The sequence below is a fragment of the Oryctolagus cuniculus genome, chromosome 8 (assembly GCF_051225735.1).
Source record: "Oryctolagus cuniculus isolate XC-2025 breed Fujian yellow rabbit chromosome 8, ASM5122573v1, whole genome shotgun sequence".
Classification (NCBI taxonomy): Eukaryota; Metazoa; Chordata; class Mammalia; order Lagomorpha; family Leporidae; genus Oryctolagus; species Oryctolagus cuniculus.
In genome coordinates this window covers 125,775,171-125,791,492 of record NC_142874.1, presented here as the reverse complement: position 1 = coordinate 125,791,492, position 16,322 = coordinate 125,775,171, and the positions used below count along the sequence as shown (strand labels likewise).

The following is a 16,322-nucleotide window of genomic DNA, read 5'->3' as shown; positions in this document are numbered from 1 at the left end:
AATCTGTCTTAACACCTATAACAAGGATCTGGCTATATTTCCTTCAGCAAGTACACTATAGTCTACTTGATGCAATTGTGTTCAGTAGATGATGATTCTGAAAATGGACACAAAATATTGATAGCTCTTCTGAAAGCAATATCTGATATCCCAGTGAGTCTCATTTCTTCAAAGTTATTAAACTAAGTTAATAAGTCAGCATTAAAATTGAACTATCCATGAATACCGAAGGATAGAATGGTGCATTTTTTCATGCTTAGTCAAGAAGAAATATTTTATTAAATCTGCAAGGCACAAATCTCCTAACCTGTGTAGGAATACTTGACTCACGTGCATCCTTAATGGTTGAGTTAATGGCATGATGTCACATATTGGGCTACTAACTAGTCCTAAGTCTGAAAGAACTCTAATCTTGCTTTTTCCTCTTTCCTGTCATAAAAAGCTTTTGATAAACAAGCAAGCAAAATTTTATGACAACGTAAGTAGTGATTGTCACACAAGCCAGCAGGAACCCAATCACGTCCAGAGAGTGGTACTGGTACCAGGTGAGGTCGTGGGCTGCAACCCGAAGGTGTTTGGCTCCTTTGTGGCGCATGACAAACTCAATCCAGAAGACTGCTCGGTCCAGGGGCTTCATGGGCTGATCATGGTGAATTCTTGATAACTTCATGACATTCTCTTTATAGCTGAAGAAAAATCAATTTATAAACTTGTAGAATATAAGATATGTAAGTATATATACATCTATATCTAAATATAAACCTACAGAATGCACCATAAAATGGGCATGTGAAATTTTTATACAGACAGTAAAACGAATGTTGCAAAAAAGAGCAGGAGACAAAAATCTTTCCTTCAGTAAACATTACAGAGATCTGAGTTTCCTGATTGGAAACTGTTGGATGTTCAGTGTTACAAAATGTGTTGAGAGAGGTTGGCAGAGAACAATATTTCTAACTTTCAAACCTAGGAATTGGAATCACTTAACTCTTAAAGGCAAAGAAAACAAAAAATGACAATAACAGCCACAATAAAATTCATTTGATAGGGAAGTCTTGAAAGACTCTGTAAACAATGGTTTTCAGATTTGTTTTACTAGAATGTGATTAGTATGAAAATTTAGAGATAGCAGGCAAGTCCATTACTAAGCTCAGGTATATCTGGGAAAAATTAATAAGGAGCTGTTATCAACCAGGAATTTGTCTCAGAGTAATCCAAAATTAGTGCATTAACATTTAAGTTGCGAATGTACGAAATTGAATTGCCTTCTTTGGAGCCTTACACTGACTCTTATGTTCCCTTTTTCTCAGCTTTAATTTCTCAAGCTTTTCGTTGTTAAATGCATCTTCCTTAACTGATTCTTTGAATTAAAACATGTTAAAATTTAGAATATTTGACTTATTCGTATCAGATACTAAACCAGCAGTAAATGTTTTTGATTGCTACAATTTTTCTTCTTCTTAACGTTGTGATTCAGTTTCTGGAGAGTACTGGAGTAAGTAGGGAGTTGTTCCTGTCATTAAAGTTGTCACGAACTAATGGACAAGGCAAAAGGATGTATGTGGGGAGTATGGCCCTCCATGTCCAAATTACAAATTACAGTGTCTTGGTACATCAGCAATTGCAATGAAGACAACTTCCACTCATGTTATTTTTAAAATACAGATGGAGGGGCCGGCCTGTGGCTTACTTGGCTAATCCTCCGACTGCAGCGCCAGACTCCCGTATGGGCACCGGGTTCTAGTCCCGGCTGCTGCTCTTCCAGTCCAGCTCTCTGCTGTGGCCCGGGAGTACAGTGGAGGATGGCCCAAGTGCTTGGGCCCTGTACTTGCATGGGAGACCAGGAGGAAGCACCTGGCTCCTGGCTTCGGATCTGCATAGCTCTGGCCATAGCGGCCACTTGGGGTGTGAACCACGGAAGGAAGACCTTTCTCTCTGTCTTTCCCTCTCACTGTCTGTAACTCTACCTGTCAAATAAATAAATAATCTTTAAAAAATACATATGGAAAACTCCTTTCACAAGGCGTATATGTAGAGCTGTGGAAATTTATTGGGAAAACATGATGAATGGATCATATAATATATGCTGAAAAGTAGTACAATGTGTGCCACACATCATATGTGGTCAAGCTTTTAGTTAATTTAGAAATTCACTTCAGCCTGCAGTATTACATCTATTAAGAATGTAAGAGAATATGTACGAGAAAGATAAATGTGTTTTGGAAAAAAGACAAAACAAGGGTGCTGATGATTAGCTCTTTAGGTTGAACAACAGCTGTAAAAAATGAAGTCCAGCTACTTTTACAAGCTAAGGGCCATTGTGATACTATCAAGGAAACATTCCCTAGGAAAACTTCACATTTACGTTTACATCATTGTGTAATCAAAGGAGGCAAACACATTCCAAACATTATTGATTTCACAATATAGTGCTAATACTTAACCACACTAACTATAAAATGAAATATTTGGGGAAGCATTTCTTATTACAAATATTTTGAGTATTGGACCAGATTATTTTAATGTATCAGGTAAATGACATGTTTACTTTGTAATAAGCAAGTCAGACATGATGATTGCTTTCCAATATTAACAAGAGCTATAGTCAAAATAGTGATCATTTTCAGAATCTTTTAGTCCTCAAGTGAAAACGCATCAAATCAGTTTTTTTCAAAAAAGCAATACTCACGTTGGATCATTAATGACTGTCTTCACGGCATTGTTCAAATCTGCACTTGACATTGTTTTCCAGTCCAATCTAACAGCTGCTCCCTTGGCCCTCATGTGGGCAAGGTTATCATGTTGCTCCCCAAACAAAGGGAGGCCCACCATAGGGATGCCATGGTGGATGGCCTCATAGATGCCATTGGCTCCACCATGAGTTACAAAAGCTTTGGTTTTTGGATGACCTAGAATTGAGAGGTTTTCAGTAAAGTTATTAATGATAAGTTTGAGAAATAAAGAAGAAACAGAATTTGGGGCACTAAAAGGGCTCGTGATGTCTAGATCACAGGTTATGAATAAAGATGAGATCGTGTATAAATTGCTTGAGATTAAGAGGAAGAGGTTCCTCAATTTACTGGCTAGGTCAGCAAAGGCCACAAGGAAAAGTGCTATGATTTGAACTAAAACATGGAAAGAAAATAGCAAGCAGGAATGAAAGTTATATTCTTATTGAAAAAGATTTCTTACGCCAAAAAACCCTGTTCAAATGAATGTTAGAATATTTTCTATTAAAATAGCAGTCCATTCACATGGGGTGATATATAAGATTTAGAACACAGCAGGTAATCACACAATTGAATTGCTGGAATCTTAAATGCATTCTCATTTCCTGAGAGAGTTTCTGAGATTTTTCCCAAGCAAAATATGGAGTAATTCATAACAACATGTATATTATTTTTCAGTGGCAATTCAAACCACTATATTATGGGGAACAACAGATGTAGTGACTGAAATGGGAAAAGGAGAGAGATAACCTCAAATAAATTGTTATTTTTAAAAAGTTGATTTATCTGAAAGTCAGAAGGCGAAAATGAGTGAGTGTATGAGAGACAAAAAGAGAGCTAGAGATCATCCCTCTACTGATTTACTCCTCAACTGCTTACAAGAACAGGGGCTGGGCAATGACTTCTCCTACTACCTGCCATGGTACACATGGAAAGAAAGTTGGAACCAGAAGTAGAGATTGAACTTGGACCTAGCAGCAGCAATAAGGATGCAGATGTCCCAAGTGACTTCTTAACTGCTGTACCAAATTCTCTCCCAGCAAGAAATTAGTGAGAAATTCTAGGGATGTGAGGAATTTGTGCATAATGAATGCCCACTGATTTGGTTCATTGTACTCCCTAGGACTAGAAAATAAGCATGAAGACATTTGGTTGACTTCTGAGTGTTTCCATAATAAATGGTCATCAGCTTTCTGTTGAACCACTGTCTTTCAACTTGTTACTCATGTTTACAGTGTTTGTCCTCCATGTCTTACCAAGAAGGTCATTCTGAGGGATCCACTGATAGAGCCTGGTATTAGCTCCTAAGCTGTCAGGTTTCTTGCCATCAAATCTCCAAATAACCTATTAGGGAAAGAAAATGCCTTTTTCATGCATTGAATTTCAAAGAAGAACTACTTACTTAGAAGAACTACTTACTTCTAAGGAGGCTTAGCAATAACTGAGTTAAATGCCTTCCATGTGAAAGCTAAGTCAGGGAGACAGAAGAGTGTAAGTAGAGAGAACTACTAAAAGATAAAGATAAGTAGAGCACAAACATTTCCTATGTATTAGTACATTCACACTGACACAGAACAGAATCATGATGTTTCACATGCACTGCTTTATTCATGTGAGATAATGAGAGACAAAAACCAGTGTTTAAGAAACTGTTACAATGTCATAATTCTACTGTAAAAATTGGAATTAAATCCCGGTATTGTACATCTTGGTTTACCTGAATTACCATGTTGGATTCATCTTCCAAGTTAATTTTTCCACGTTAATAATTTCAACCATTTTAATTGCAATCATCAAATAAAAGTCTACATCTATCCAGTGATCATAACAAATTTCAGGATAATTTGAATTGTGTTAATTCACAAAAAGTAAATCCATGCAGTAGGTTGTTTGTGAGAAATAAATTAATTGTGCTTAGGACTACCTTTGGCTTATTTTACATTACAACTTCCTCAGTACTAATTCTTGGAAAATTTTAAGTGGTTTAAATAAACTTTCATTATTTTTATTTATGTTAGTTCACTAATTGCTGCTGTTGTGAGATCATTTCCATGTCCAGTACCAAAACAAAGTGCTGACTGGAATTTCCAAGCAGCCTCAAACAGTGTAGTACAATCCACAAGCATTGAATTTCACTGTGCTTTGAGGATGCTAAACGTAATATCAGTTCTCAGAAAAAATTATATAGTGGATTACAAGAACCCTACATTACCTACAATACTAAAAGCAGCACATAACCACTGAAAGATCAAAGGTGTCTTACATACATTAGAAAATTAGTATGTCCTCAAATTTCTAACGGAGTGCATCTGAGCATGTCCCATTCCAGGCCTGCTCCTGCTTCACTTGTCCTGATGTTCCCTTCTCCTTGCTCAGTCTGGAGGAGGTGTGAACCTAATGGGTTAGGAGCACTGTCCTGTGGGGCCACACATTGTGATGCACTGGGTCCACCTGCAGGAAAGATCTATCTGCACTTTCTCCCTTACATCTTCCTGGTTCAGACACATCCAGGGCTCTGGCTAAAGGGCAGGTTGTTTTCTTCCCTTTTTCTACATATACTAGACTGTACTGAATCTTTAGTTTAATTCCTGGTTTTTCCATATCTAGGTAGATTCTGGAACATCACCATGAGAGGACCTAGTGCAAAACTAGAGGAAGTAAAGAGTGATGGATTACATGGAAACTCGAAACTGCAAGTTGCACATCAGACATTTTTAACAAAATATATTTATTGCTAGTGTATCAATTCAGTTATAAATTGCCCTTGATTTCCTTTCTGGTAACATCTTTAGTGCATAAGGGGGCTTCAGCAAACATACAGAGTAAAGAACCAGATGATACTGCAGTTTGATGGTAACGTCATGCTACACCCCTTAATAATGCTTTTTTTCTGTACAAATACTAAATCCAAGCATAATTTTTGTTAAAACATTCTCTGAGCTACTGTTGCACATCTCACAGAGAGTTATTTGTAAACTGATATCTGACAAAAATCTCAACTTTCATAACAGTTTAGCTTTCATACAGGAAGCTTCTCTCACCAGACTCATTACAGTGTTGAAGAAGCACATCCAGTAGTTGTGCCCTGTTAGGACACTTTTCTCACCTTTTGTGGCAGCTGGGCAAGGGCTGATGCGATCACAATGGCCCTTTCCTCTGTCATGTTGCTGACCATGGACCCCAGGGAAAACACCACCACTCCCTCTTCCCCAGAGCTCTGCACAAAGGCTTCCATCTCCTGGGAAAAAAGGATTTGTTCCATCACAAAAGGAAAGCAACACAGCAAACACCAGAGAAAGGACTAGTGCAATCAACTAAGGAGAGAAAGTGGAACTTATCAGAAATCACTGTAATGGTCATTGTGATAAAGTATTTGACAAATGTTCCATCTTACCCATTTCTAATTATTCAGATGTTCATGTTGTCTACAGTCACATTCTTCTGCTTTCCTTGTCCTAGATTTCTTTTTCTTGTGAAATTGAAAGCTGGGGACCCATGTACATTATCAGAAGCTAATGTAGAGAATGATATAATATATATGCTTTTCTCCTTCTAGGGAATAAAATCTGATTTCACTTAAATTCCTTGCTCTTATTTCCAGCTAAATTTCCTTATTTTTAAAAGATTTATTTATTTGAAAGTCATAAAAAGAGATAGAGAGGTCTTCAATCTGCTGGTTCACCCCCCAGTTGGCTTCCAGAGCTGTGCTGATCTGAAGCCAGGAGCCAGGAGACTCCTCGGGATCTCTCACGCGGTGGTCGAGGCCCAAGGACTTAGGCCATCTTCTACTGCTTTCCCAGTCCATAGGAGAGAATTCCCTTTCCAGCCTGGTGCGTAGACTTGGTGGCTGGGGTCCCGAGCAATGGGCACCCGTGCCCTCCATGTAGGTTCACCATATCACACTAGCTCCGGAAGAATTTCCTCTGCAGTTTGTTCCCTAACTCTTCCCTGAAACTACAGTATCTCCACTTTTATTAAACTATCTTTTCCCGGATTATCAGTGTGCTCCCTCCCTATTAGGGCATCTTGGAGGACTCTCTCCAGCTAAATTTCCTATTATGATTCATTTAATATTTTTCAGGTTTTTTGTTAAAGCAATTGTATTAATGTGATTTTATAAATAAAATTATGTATTCATTCCTTACTATGAAGTTTATGTTACTGTCAATCATTATTTTTACAAATCACTGCTATAATCATTGTCTTTGCACATCCTAGTTACTTCTCTCTGTGTAATTTCATGCTACTAACTTATAAATCCATAGGTTATTAACATTTTAACTACCTTTTAAAATCTGTTAAATTTCTTATTTCTCTTTCTAAATAGCACAGTTATTATCTGGGAATTTGACAGCCAGAGGAAAAGCAAGTTGCTTGGAATATGAAAACTGTACTTGATGTAAAACAAGAGAAGCTTCAAAACTTTGAGTCGTATTCATGTCTTGTGGGTGCACTGGAATAATAGCAGGTATTATCACTAGCTATCATGACAGAATTAATTGTCCTGCTTTTTGTGTTTTGCTCCACATTCCTCCTCCTAAGACCTTTGTCCCTTTCCTTTTTTGCAAATCAGGAAATCATAATGCAGCTGTAAAGAATACTTACCTTCTACACATGTCTTTATAATGTGGTATGAGTAACATAGATTAAATTCTAATGGTTCTTAATGAAGACTGCCATGCTATATGCCGACATAAGTTTGTATCAAATAGAAACCAGAAGTGATTTGCAGATACAAGTATGAGGTCATTCAAAATGCAGTGAAAGGTTACCCAGCTCTCATTCTGTCTGGAAGCTGTGAAGCCAAGACCCAGGCTGCCCCACAGAGTTTTACAGAGATAGCCTCTTGTCTTGGCAGACAGTAGAAAACACCTCAGATAAGGCAATCTGTTCCTTTTACACAGTATGAAAGCCTCAGGTTCTCAATGAGGAATGCTGTAATGCAGTGCTGAAAGTAGGAGGCACTGGATTTGGCTGTAACCTTTTTTGAGGCCACATCTTTATGCTGCTGAGGACTGGAGTTCCTGTGGAGCTAGAATCCTGGAGAAGAGTCTCAATGCCTACAGTCAAACTTTAGTCTCCCTCTTGTTCATCTGATGGCCAAAAGTAAACATTGACATGCAAAATAGTCTAGCTTATCTCTCTTCTCTGTGACTTTTCTGGACACTGAAATTTCATTCTGTTTAAAAGCATTGCCTATTGTATTAGATTATGCACAATGTGTAATGTGCACTGTAAAATCTAAGTAAAAAAAGAAAGCCACAGGAGCATATTTACCTTGGGCAGAGGTTGGGCAGGTTTGCAGTGGAGCCCACCAACAAAGTAAACATTTGGCAGGAGTGGGCGAGGAAACTCCAAATCCCAATAGCTTTGAATGAGCCATATTTCAGCTCTCCCCATTAGCTCAGAGAATGTAACAGGTCTTCCTGAATGCAGGGAAAATCAGGAAAAGGCAGGTTAAGGAGAGAATTGTAATATGAAGTATATCATGTAACTGAATGGAGTGATGCAGTCAATGATGTATAATGCGTCTGTACAAAGATAAAGCAATTATTTAAGTATATATAATGTATATGCTATGCTCTATTCACATACTTGATACATGTGAAAAGGTCTCTAATATCAACTGCATAGCCACAAATCTTGTCATGAAATTAGGCCCCTATAGAGTTAAACACACATTGTTTACTTTTTAATGTTAAGAAAGTAGCAGATTCACTTGAGAACAACTATTTTAGTTGTTGAGTCAAGATACTCTACAGTAATCATGAACAGGGTTTTTCCCAGAACAGGTACTCAGTCCTGTTTCCAGAGTCTGCCAAGCTGATTCCTTGATCTCTAAGTGAACTAAGAAAGGGTTTTTGTTGTTGTGTTGTTGCTATTTGGAGTGAACATATTTTTGCCTACTTCTGTTTTAGCTTTACTTTAATGCCTTAATAGCATCAATTTACAATGAAATTTATACAGAAATATTACCAAATATCACAGAGATGTTTTTACATTATGGAAAACAGACTTTGTTCACTCTTTTTTGAATGTCTTTTATAAACATGGAAAAACTAGTTAAAAACAGATTAATTATATATATGTATGTCTAATTCCCACAAAATCTTAGGCTTTACACAGATGCATTTTAAGGACTTAAGGAAGCAACATGGCAACATCACAAACCTTGATTTACATGTTTTCTGTCTTGAAAAATCTGTCACCAAAAGTGAATGGCCATTTTAAGTAATATGGAAACTGCATTGTAATTTTAAGAGAAGCAACAGACCTACACAGAAAAAATAATTTCCTCAAAGTCACATTGATAGCTATCATAGAAATGTGTGTAATAACAAAATATACATGTCTTCATTCATCAACAAAATGTGTCCACCGAGTTTTACAACTGTGAAAACTGAGAAAATGGACATAGTAGTGTTTAGAAAAATCCTCAGTGCTTCCTTGGTAGCTGTGCATCCTCCTGTAATGTTCCATGCAAGCAATGAATCTATAACGCCTATCTAAACCTATAATGGAACCCTTATGTAACATTTGTGAAACTTCTAAAAATTTTTCTATTAGCTTTTCCTTTCTTCACCTATGAAAAGGAAATTCCTTAGAGTTTCCATTCATGAAAGGTCACCCACAAAGTTACAGGAAACTTAAGCTCTCATCAGCAACTAAAAACATGACTTACCTAGAACTTCACTGCAAAACTGATCCCACCTCTTCACATTCAACATTTGGAACCAAAAGTCAAAATAAAGCATCCATAGCATGTTCTTTACCCTCTCCATGAATGTCATTTGTCCACTTAAATCTGACATAATAACAGGCACATAGGAAGGAGGAAATAGAAGTCCCCCACTATACTTTTCATAGGTGTAGCCAGGAGTGAAGCGGAGACTGTACACAAGGGGTCTGTTCAGTAGCTCAGCCAGCAGCTCACCACAGGGAGCAAATGGGTCTGCAAGAACAACATCAAACCTTGAGTCCTGAAGCTTTGCCATGATTTTCTTGTTCAAAACCAAGTCTTTGCAGATACTTTCATAAACATCAGAATATTCAAAGAATAATTTTTGCAGTAGTGGGAAATATTCCCAATATGCATCTCTTGACACATCGTTTATAAGTGTATTAATCCTATGTAAGAGAAAAGCTTCGATTTCATCTTTAGTGTAAGATGTGTGAAAAGTTTCAAAGTGAATTCTTGATTCATTCTTGCTATCAATTAAAATAGAAGCAGAAGATCTCAGAACAGTGACTGCATGACCTCGCTGGACAAGTGCATCCAGGATTGTCTTCATATTCATCCAGTGGCTGTAGTCCATGGACCACACCAGCACCTTTCCACAACTCCCAGAGCTGAAGCAGCAACTCAGCTGTAGCAGCAGCAGCAGAAGTGAGACACATCTCCTGGACATTCTGGTGAAATGCAATGCTTCCTCGCCACTTGCTCTTGCTTTCCTTTGCTCCTTATGGTTTTATCCAAGAAGAAACTTAACACATAGTTTAAATATAAGTTGCATTGGTTAAAATAAATACATGATATGAGCAACCAGAGTTGGGAACCAGGATGGCAGGCAGAAAAGCAAAATTAGATATTGTTGTGTCCAACTGAGTGCTTTATGGTCTCTCCTATGGTTAAGTGATTCATCCTGCCCTAAGGCAAAGCCATGGGTGCGTAAGATAACTGTGGTATGTGAGAGATTTTAGAAGAGTTCCCAAAGCATTTTCAAGTGAAGTGACTTGCATCTGCAAACTCCCTGTCAGTGAAGTAGAGTAAAATAATCACGCAGATGATCCTTATTTCTCCGTAACATGATTTAAGGACGTTCTTCATAAAAAAATTTCTTTAAATATAATTAACATATAGGCAAGTATCAATTTGAAATGTAAAATTCATTATTTCATAGAAAATTGACACGAATGCTCAATTTTTGAACATCTTCTCACCAAAAAGCAGCCCTCTACTTTGTTACAATTTAGTATTCCTTCTGTCCAAGGCAGTTACCAATTTATGTTTCTATTGACTTGCGTATTTGGCCATTTAATGCAAATATATCATATAGCACATGGAGGCAACAGCATGGGCAACTTCTCTGTGAAAGACATCCTACTTGAAGAGTAAATTGCTAACCTACAGTCTTGGTTTCTCCCATCTGGTAATCCCCAGTCTCTGAGTGATGGCAATGGACATCAGTAGGCAAGGACTGTTGGGAGTTAGAATTCCAGTGTGCTATGCTTGATTAGAATCCCTCCTTGTAATAGGAATATTGCAGGATGAAAGAAGAAGACTTTACTTTCCCACACTTCTCTAGAATTAGCTTTTGAAGCTCAGAGCAGGCCTGCTGTGAGAAAGAAAGGAGAATACAAGCACTCTGTTGGGTAACAGGGCCTGTGGCTGATATCACAGCATTCAACTGGGAGCTATGGGGTGAAGCAGCCTGTGGGTCTAGGCTGCATTGACCTGCAGTGGACTTCTGTGACTCTGGGCTAGGAATCTGGGAGAGGAAGTAAGAAAGATATTAAATGACGCAGCACTCACTGTTTTTTGTTTTTGTTTGTTTGTTTTCCTTTGCTTTATTATCAAGCCTAGAATCTCTCCTCCTCTCTCTCAGAAGTATGTCTTTGAGAAAATTCAGTCATTGTGTTTTTAAATCATTTCCAGCTGCTATTGTTGCTTCAGTTCACGGACTTGCTTTGCTGCCTTATGAGTACTGGCTTTTTCTTGTAAACTTTCTTTCCACGTACATAAAATTTGTAAAATTTTTGGTTTTAAAAGTTTGAAATTTTTAATAATCTATTGAAGTCATTTATTCACAGATATTTAAAATATGAATACATATGTTAAAAACAAGACCCAGCTATTTCTACTAGATTGCATGCCAGCTATCAGGTCATTGCAAGTACTCTGATTGATACTGACTGATTGCTAATATAATATATAATCTTCGAGCTTGCTCTCAATATTTGATCCGTTCATTTTTACTTGGGTACTATGTATAGTCTTAAATTAATCTTGTTGAATTGCCATTAGTGTATTTGGTTATTTTTTATATTTTTATCATATATGTATAGATGTATTGAGTTTAATATATAATGTCTAAATGTGAAGGGGAAATGCAATAATTTGAGAAGATGACCTTTGCAACATAAATATAGTTCTCATTTTAAAGGTTAACTTTGTATTTAAAATAAAATATTACCAAGATGTATACAGATGTCTTAATATATCTTGGTATGATATAGGTATACATGTGAAAAGATGAAATTTAAATTATTAAATTATCACATGTATCACCTCATGTACTTTTTTTGGTGGTGAGAACATTTAAAATTTACTCCTAGTAAGTATGTAAACACATTATTATTAATTATAATCGCCATTTTATGCAAATCGATCCTTAAAACATATTTTCCTCTCCATCTAAAACTTTTACCCTTTGAATAGTGTGTCTTCATTCTAGGCTTTGAATCTACAAGCTGGAAAGGTTTAGCTGAGAATCATGAATGAGATCATGTGGTCTTGGTCTTTCTGTGCCTGAATTTTTCGTTAGGATAATATCCACCAGTTTTTCCCTATTTCCACAAGTGACAGAATTTCATTCTGTTATTTCTTATTATTTTTGAAGGTTAAATTGTTTATTTGAGAAACAGAGTTATTGAAAATGGATTTTAGAAAAAATATAAAGAGTGGGAATCCAAGTGGGAGGAGGCAGAAAAAGTTGGAAGCCTGGGCGGGAGGTAGGTAAGTTTGGGAATGTGGGGCCCCCATGTCAAAGTCGGTCTGATAGCTGCTGCTGTGTCTTTATCACAAGGCAGATGTTGCTAGCTTCGGTTAGGGCAATGCTTTCCAATGGTCGGGACTTTCCAGAGGAACTGAGCCTGTCTCGTAAACAACAAGGTGGCGCTGAGGACTATTCAGTGAGCCTGCCTGCTGAGTGACACCTCATCTGATTGGCCCAAGGATGCGTGCGCACTGTGTAAACAAACAGTGGATTGGAGTGTTCTGTGCATGGACTTGAGCCTGCTTGTAATTGGCCAGATTTTGTATATAAGCTGTGTGCCCAGGAAGGAGGGGGCCTTTTTTCATCTCCTCTCTTCCTCCCTCCATTCTTTCTCTGTCGTTGTTATTTTCTTAATAAAAGTCTACAGAAGACCAATTAGCTGCGAGCAGCATCGTTCCTTTGTGGGCAAGGGAGTGACAAGTGGTGCCATGACTTGGATCATTTTGCTAATCACAGGAATAGGTAAGGAACAAAAGGTAAGCGTGCGTATGCATGGAAATCTAGTTAGTAAAAGAATAAGAATAGAGACCGCGGTTCCCTCGAAAAAGACGGGGAAATTAAGCGCCAGAAAAAGGGGTAAAGGAATCCCTTAAAAGGCAGGAGTACAAAGTGTTCAGGAACGCCAGGAAATAGGCGGAAGTTCTTTTTACCTCCAAATGGGCAATACTCCATCCACCAGTAGGTTGCGCATGCTGCTGAGCTGCTTGTTAAAGGCTGCGGGGACATCGTTAAGGTGGCTACAGTGTGTGCATTTACTAGGGCCATTGCCAAGATGTCACCATGGTTTGTGGAAGGTGGTGAATTAGATGAGCAACAGTGGCGGAGAGTAGGGAGACAGTTGAGAGCTGTCGGAGAGCCGGTAAAAATACTTAGGTTATGGCAACTCATTGAACAGACACTTCAGGACCCCACTGAGAGCAGAGGGCTTTTATTCGATGAAGGATGCGAGCTCCTAGAAAAGGTCCAGGAAGAGTCTTGGCATGGTAGTCAGTCTAGTGACAGTGGTAGTCAGTGGGACAGGAAACAGATGGACAGAGACCCCCAAAGGGATGACCCACTGGATGAGAAAGAGGAAAATCCAGTGAAGGACCATCCCCCATCGAGTGCGCCCCTGTGCTCGAGAGAGCCATCTTGTTTATATCCCAGTTTGACTAGGCTAGCAAATTTGTCTTTAGAGGATGAACTGCCGCCATGGTATTGTCCCCTGTAAAGAGAGATTCCCCTTTACCACAGCAACTGGATTCTGACAATGAGATGGAGGAGGAGGAGGTGGCTCCTGGGGGACCAAAAAGGCCCAATAAGGGTAGATGTTATAACACCCCAAATTGGGAACAGTATCAGGAACCTGACCATGTGTTTCCAGTAATTCAGAACCAACAAGGCAATTGGGGTTGGACTCCTATGGACCATAAGTTATTGAAGGAATTACAGCAGGCAGTACAGTTGTATGGCGCCCATGCTAATTTTACAAAAGCAGTTTTAGAAAATATAGGAACTCAGGGCCTGGTTCCAGATGATTGGAGAAATCTAGCAAAGGCAGTATTGGGTGGTGGAGACTTCCTCTTGTGGTCTTCTGCATATAGAGAACTAGCTTGGGAACAAGCTAAGCAAAACCACAGGGATGGAAATGCAGCCTGGAATGAGGACATGCTAAATGGGGAAGGAGTTTTCTATGATACCGATGCCCAAGCAAGAGTTCCCATAGCAGTATTGTTGCAAGTCAGAGAACTGGCAAGAAAAGCATAGAAAGTCATTCCAAAAAAGGGTGAGATTAGACACAGTTTGACAAAAATTGTGCAGGGCCCTACGGAGCCTTATGCAGACTTTGTCAATAGACTAATGGAGGCCGCAGGGAACATCTTTGAGACTGTAGAGTAGGCTATGCCATTGGTCCGGAGACTGGCTTACGAGCAAGCGAACAAAACCTGTTGCGAAGCTCTGAGACCATGGCAACATAAGGACATTCCCACATTCCTAAAAATTTGTAGAGATGTCATGGATGATGTAGCATCAAGTTCTCATGCAGCTGTAGCTATGGCCAAAATGCTTCACCGAGACATGGGAGGACACAAATGTTTCAAATGTGGAAAGGAAGGTCATTTAAAAAAGGAGTGCCAGTCCAAGACTTGGACACGCCGAGACACTGGCCAGGAGCCAGGGCTCTGCCCACGGTGTGGCAAGGGAAATCATTGGACAAACGAGTGTTACTCAGAACAGGACAAGGCAGGCAATCCTCTCTCAGAGCCCACAGGACAGCGGGAGAGAAGGCAATGGGAACAGCGCCCAAAAAACGGACGGCGGGCCCCAGCACCCAGGGACCCGAAATCTCAGTGGGTGCCAGCTTCACAGAGTCAAGTAACTCAGGGAACAGGGCAACAGCCGAGGGGAGGTCAGGTGTTTATTGCACAGAGTTACGAGCCACCGACTATACAGTGTTAACACCACAAATGGGAGTTCAGGCAGTAGAAGTGAGCCCTCAAGATCCTCTAAATGATTTGGAAGGCATCGGAATTACCATAGGGAAAGCTACGAACTCCCTTATGGGCCTGCTGGTGGTGATGGGAATTATCCAATTACCCTGTACAAAACTCAAGGTGTTATTCTATTCTACTAAAGGAATTGTATAGCTGTTGCCATCACAGTTAGTGGCTCAGATGATAATCGTGACACCTGTTAATGATAATAGGGGCATTCAAGGCAGAAATTTTGTGGCCCTGTCCATGTCACTTGGAGACCGTCCTATATGGACCCTCACCATCAAGGGAAAAGCAATTCGTGGGCTGCTAGACACAGGCGCAGATGTCAGCATTATCTCTGAGAATGATTGGCCAAAGTCATGGCCCCTACAAGAGGGAGATAATACTTTAGTGGGATTGGGCACTGCAGTCACCCCATCCAGGAGTGCCCAAGTGCTGTATTGGCAGGATAGGGAAGGTAATAAAGGCAAGGTACAGCCGTATGTGTGTGCCGTTCCCATTACATTATGGGGCAGAGACATATTAGAGCAATTACAGGTCTACTTAACAAATGAACCCACAGCTGCCTGTTCCCCGGGGTGGGAAATGATGAAGAAAATGGGTTACTCTGGTGGAGGTTTGGGGATAAACAAACAGGGCATAACAGATCCTATCACTCCCAAGAGTAATGAAGGAAGACAAGGTCTGGGTTTTTCGTAGGGGTCACTGTAAGGCAGCCACTGCCACTAACTTGACTGGATGATAAGCCTGTGTGGATACCGCAGTGGCCCCTTATTGAGGAAAAATTGGCTGCCATACATGAAATAGTTCAACAACAGCTAGAGGCAGGTCACCTTCAGCCATCCACATCCCCTTGGAATACTCCTATTTTTGTTATAAAAAAGAATTCAGGGAAATATCGCCTACTACATGATTTAAGGGCAATAAATCAACAAATGCAACCCATGGGGGCGTTGCAGCCAGGTCTGCCAATACCAACCATGATCCCCAAAAATTGGCCTTTCATTGTAATTGATCTTAAGGATTGTTTTTTCAAGATAGCGTTGCATAAAAAGGATACCCAAAGATTTGCGTTTACTGTGCCTGCCATAAATCATCAAAGTCCAAATAAGAGGTATGAGTGGAGAGTTCTCCCTCAGGGCATGATCAATAGTCCCACCTTATGCCATTTGTATGTGTCACAGGCAATAGAGCCTGTTCCTCAACGGCATGCAGAAGTAACAATCTTCCATTATATGGATGATCTCTTATTAACATCTGCTAGGGAAGATCACTTGGAGGCAGCATTTACAACATTAAATTCATGCCTACAGGAGGCAGGATTACAAATGGCACCAGAA

General features: G+C 39.4%; 2 protein-coding genes across 3 annotated transcripts; one reads left to right on the top strand and one right to left on the bottom strand.

The window, feature by feature from the left end:
* Nucleotides 1-406: 406 nt before the first annotated feature.
* LOC138843003 (UDP-glucuronosyltransferase 2B16-like) lies at nt 407-10,138 on the bottom strand. 2 transcript variants are annotated; one of them, XM_089302691.1, is made up of 6 exons: nt 9,408-10,138; nt 8,007-8,151; nt 5,836-5,967; nt 3,986-4,073; nt 2,690-2,909; nt 407-686 (listed from the first exon to the last, which is right to left on the bottom strand). In XM_089302691.1, exons 1-6 carry the CDS (start codon nt 10,136-10,138, stop codon nt 407-409), a joined length of 1,596 nt encoding a protein of 531 aa, XP_089158817.1. The 2 variants fall into 2 exon arrangements, with proteins under 2 accessions (XP_089158817.1, XP_002717183.1); XM_002717137.5 differs by having other exon boundaries at nt 8,007-8,155; nt 9,412-10,138.
* A 4,637-nt stretch (nt 10,139-14,775) lies between these two features.
* On the top strand, nt 14,776-15,681 carry LOC138843315 (endogenous retrovirus group K member 21 Pro protein-like). Its single transcript, XM_070047117.2, is given in 2 exon segments — nt 14,776-14,860; nt 14,900-15,681. Coding segments are annotated over 2 exon segments (867 nt in total).
* Nucleotides 15,682-16,322: the final 641 nt, after the last annotated feature.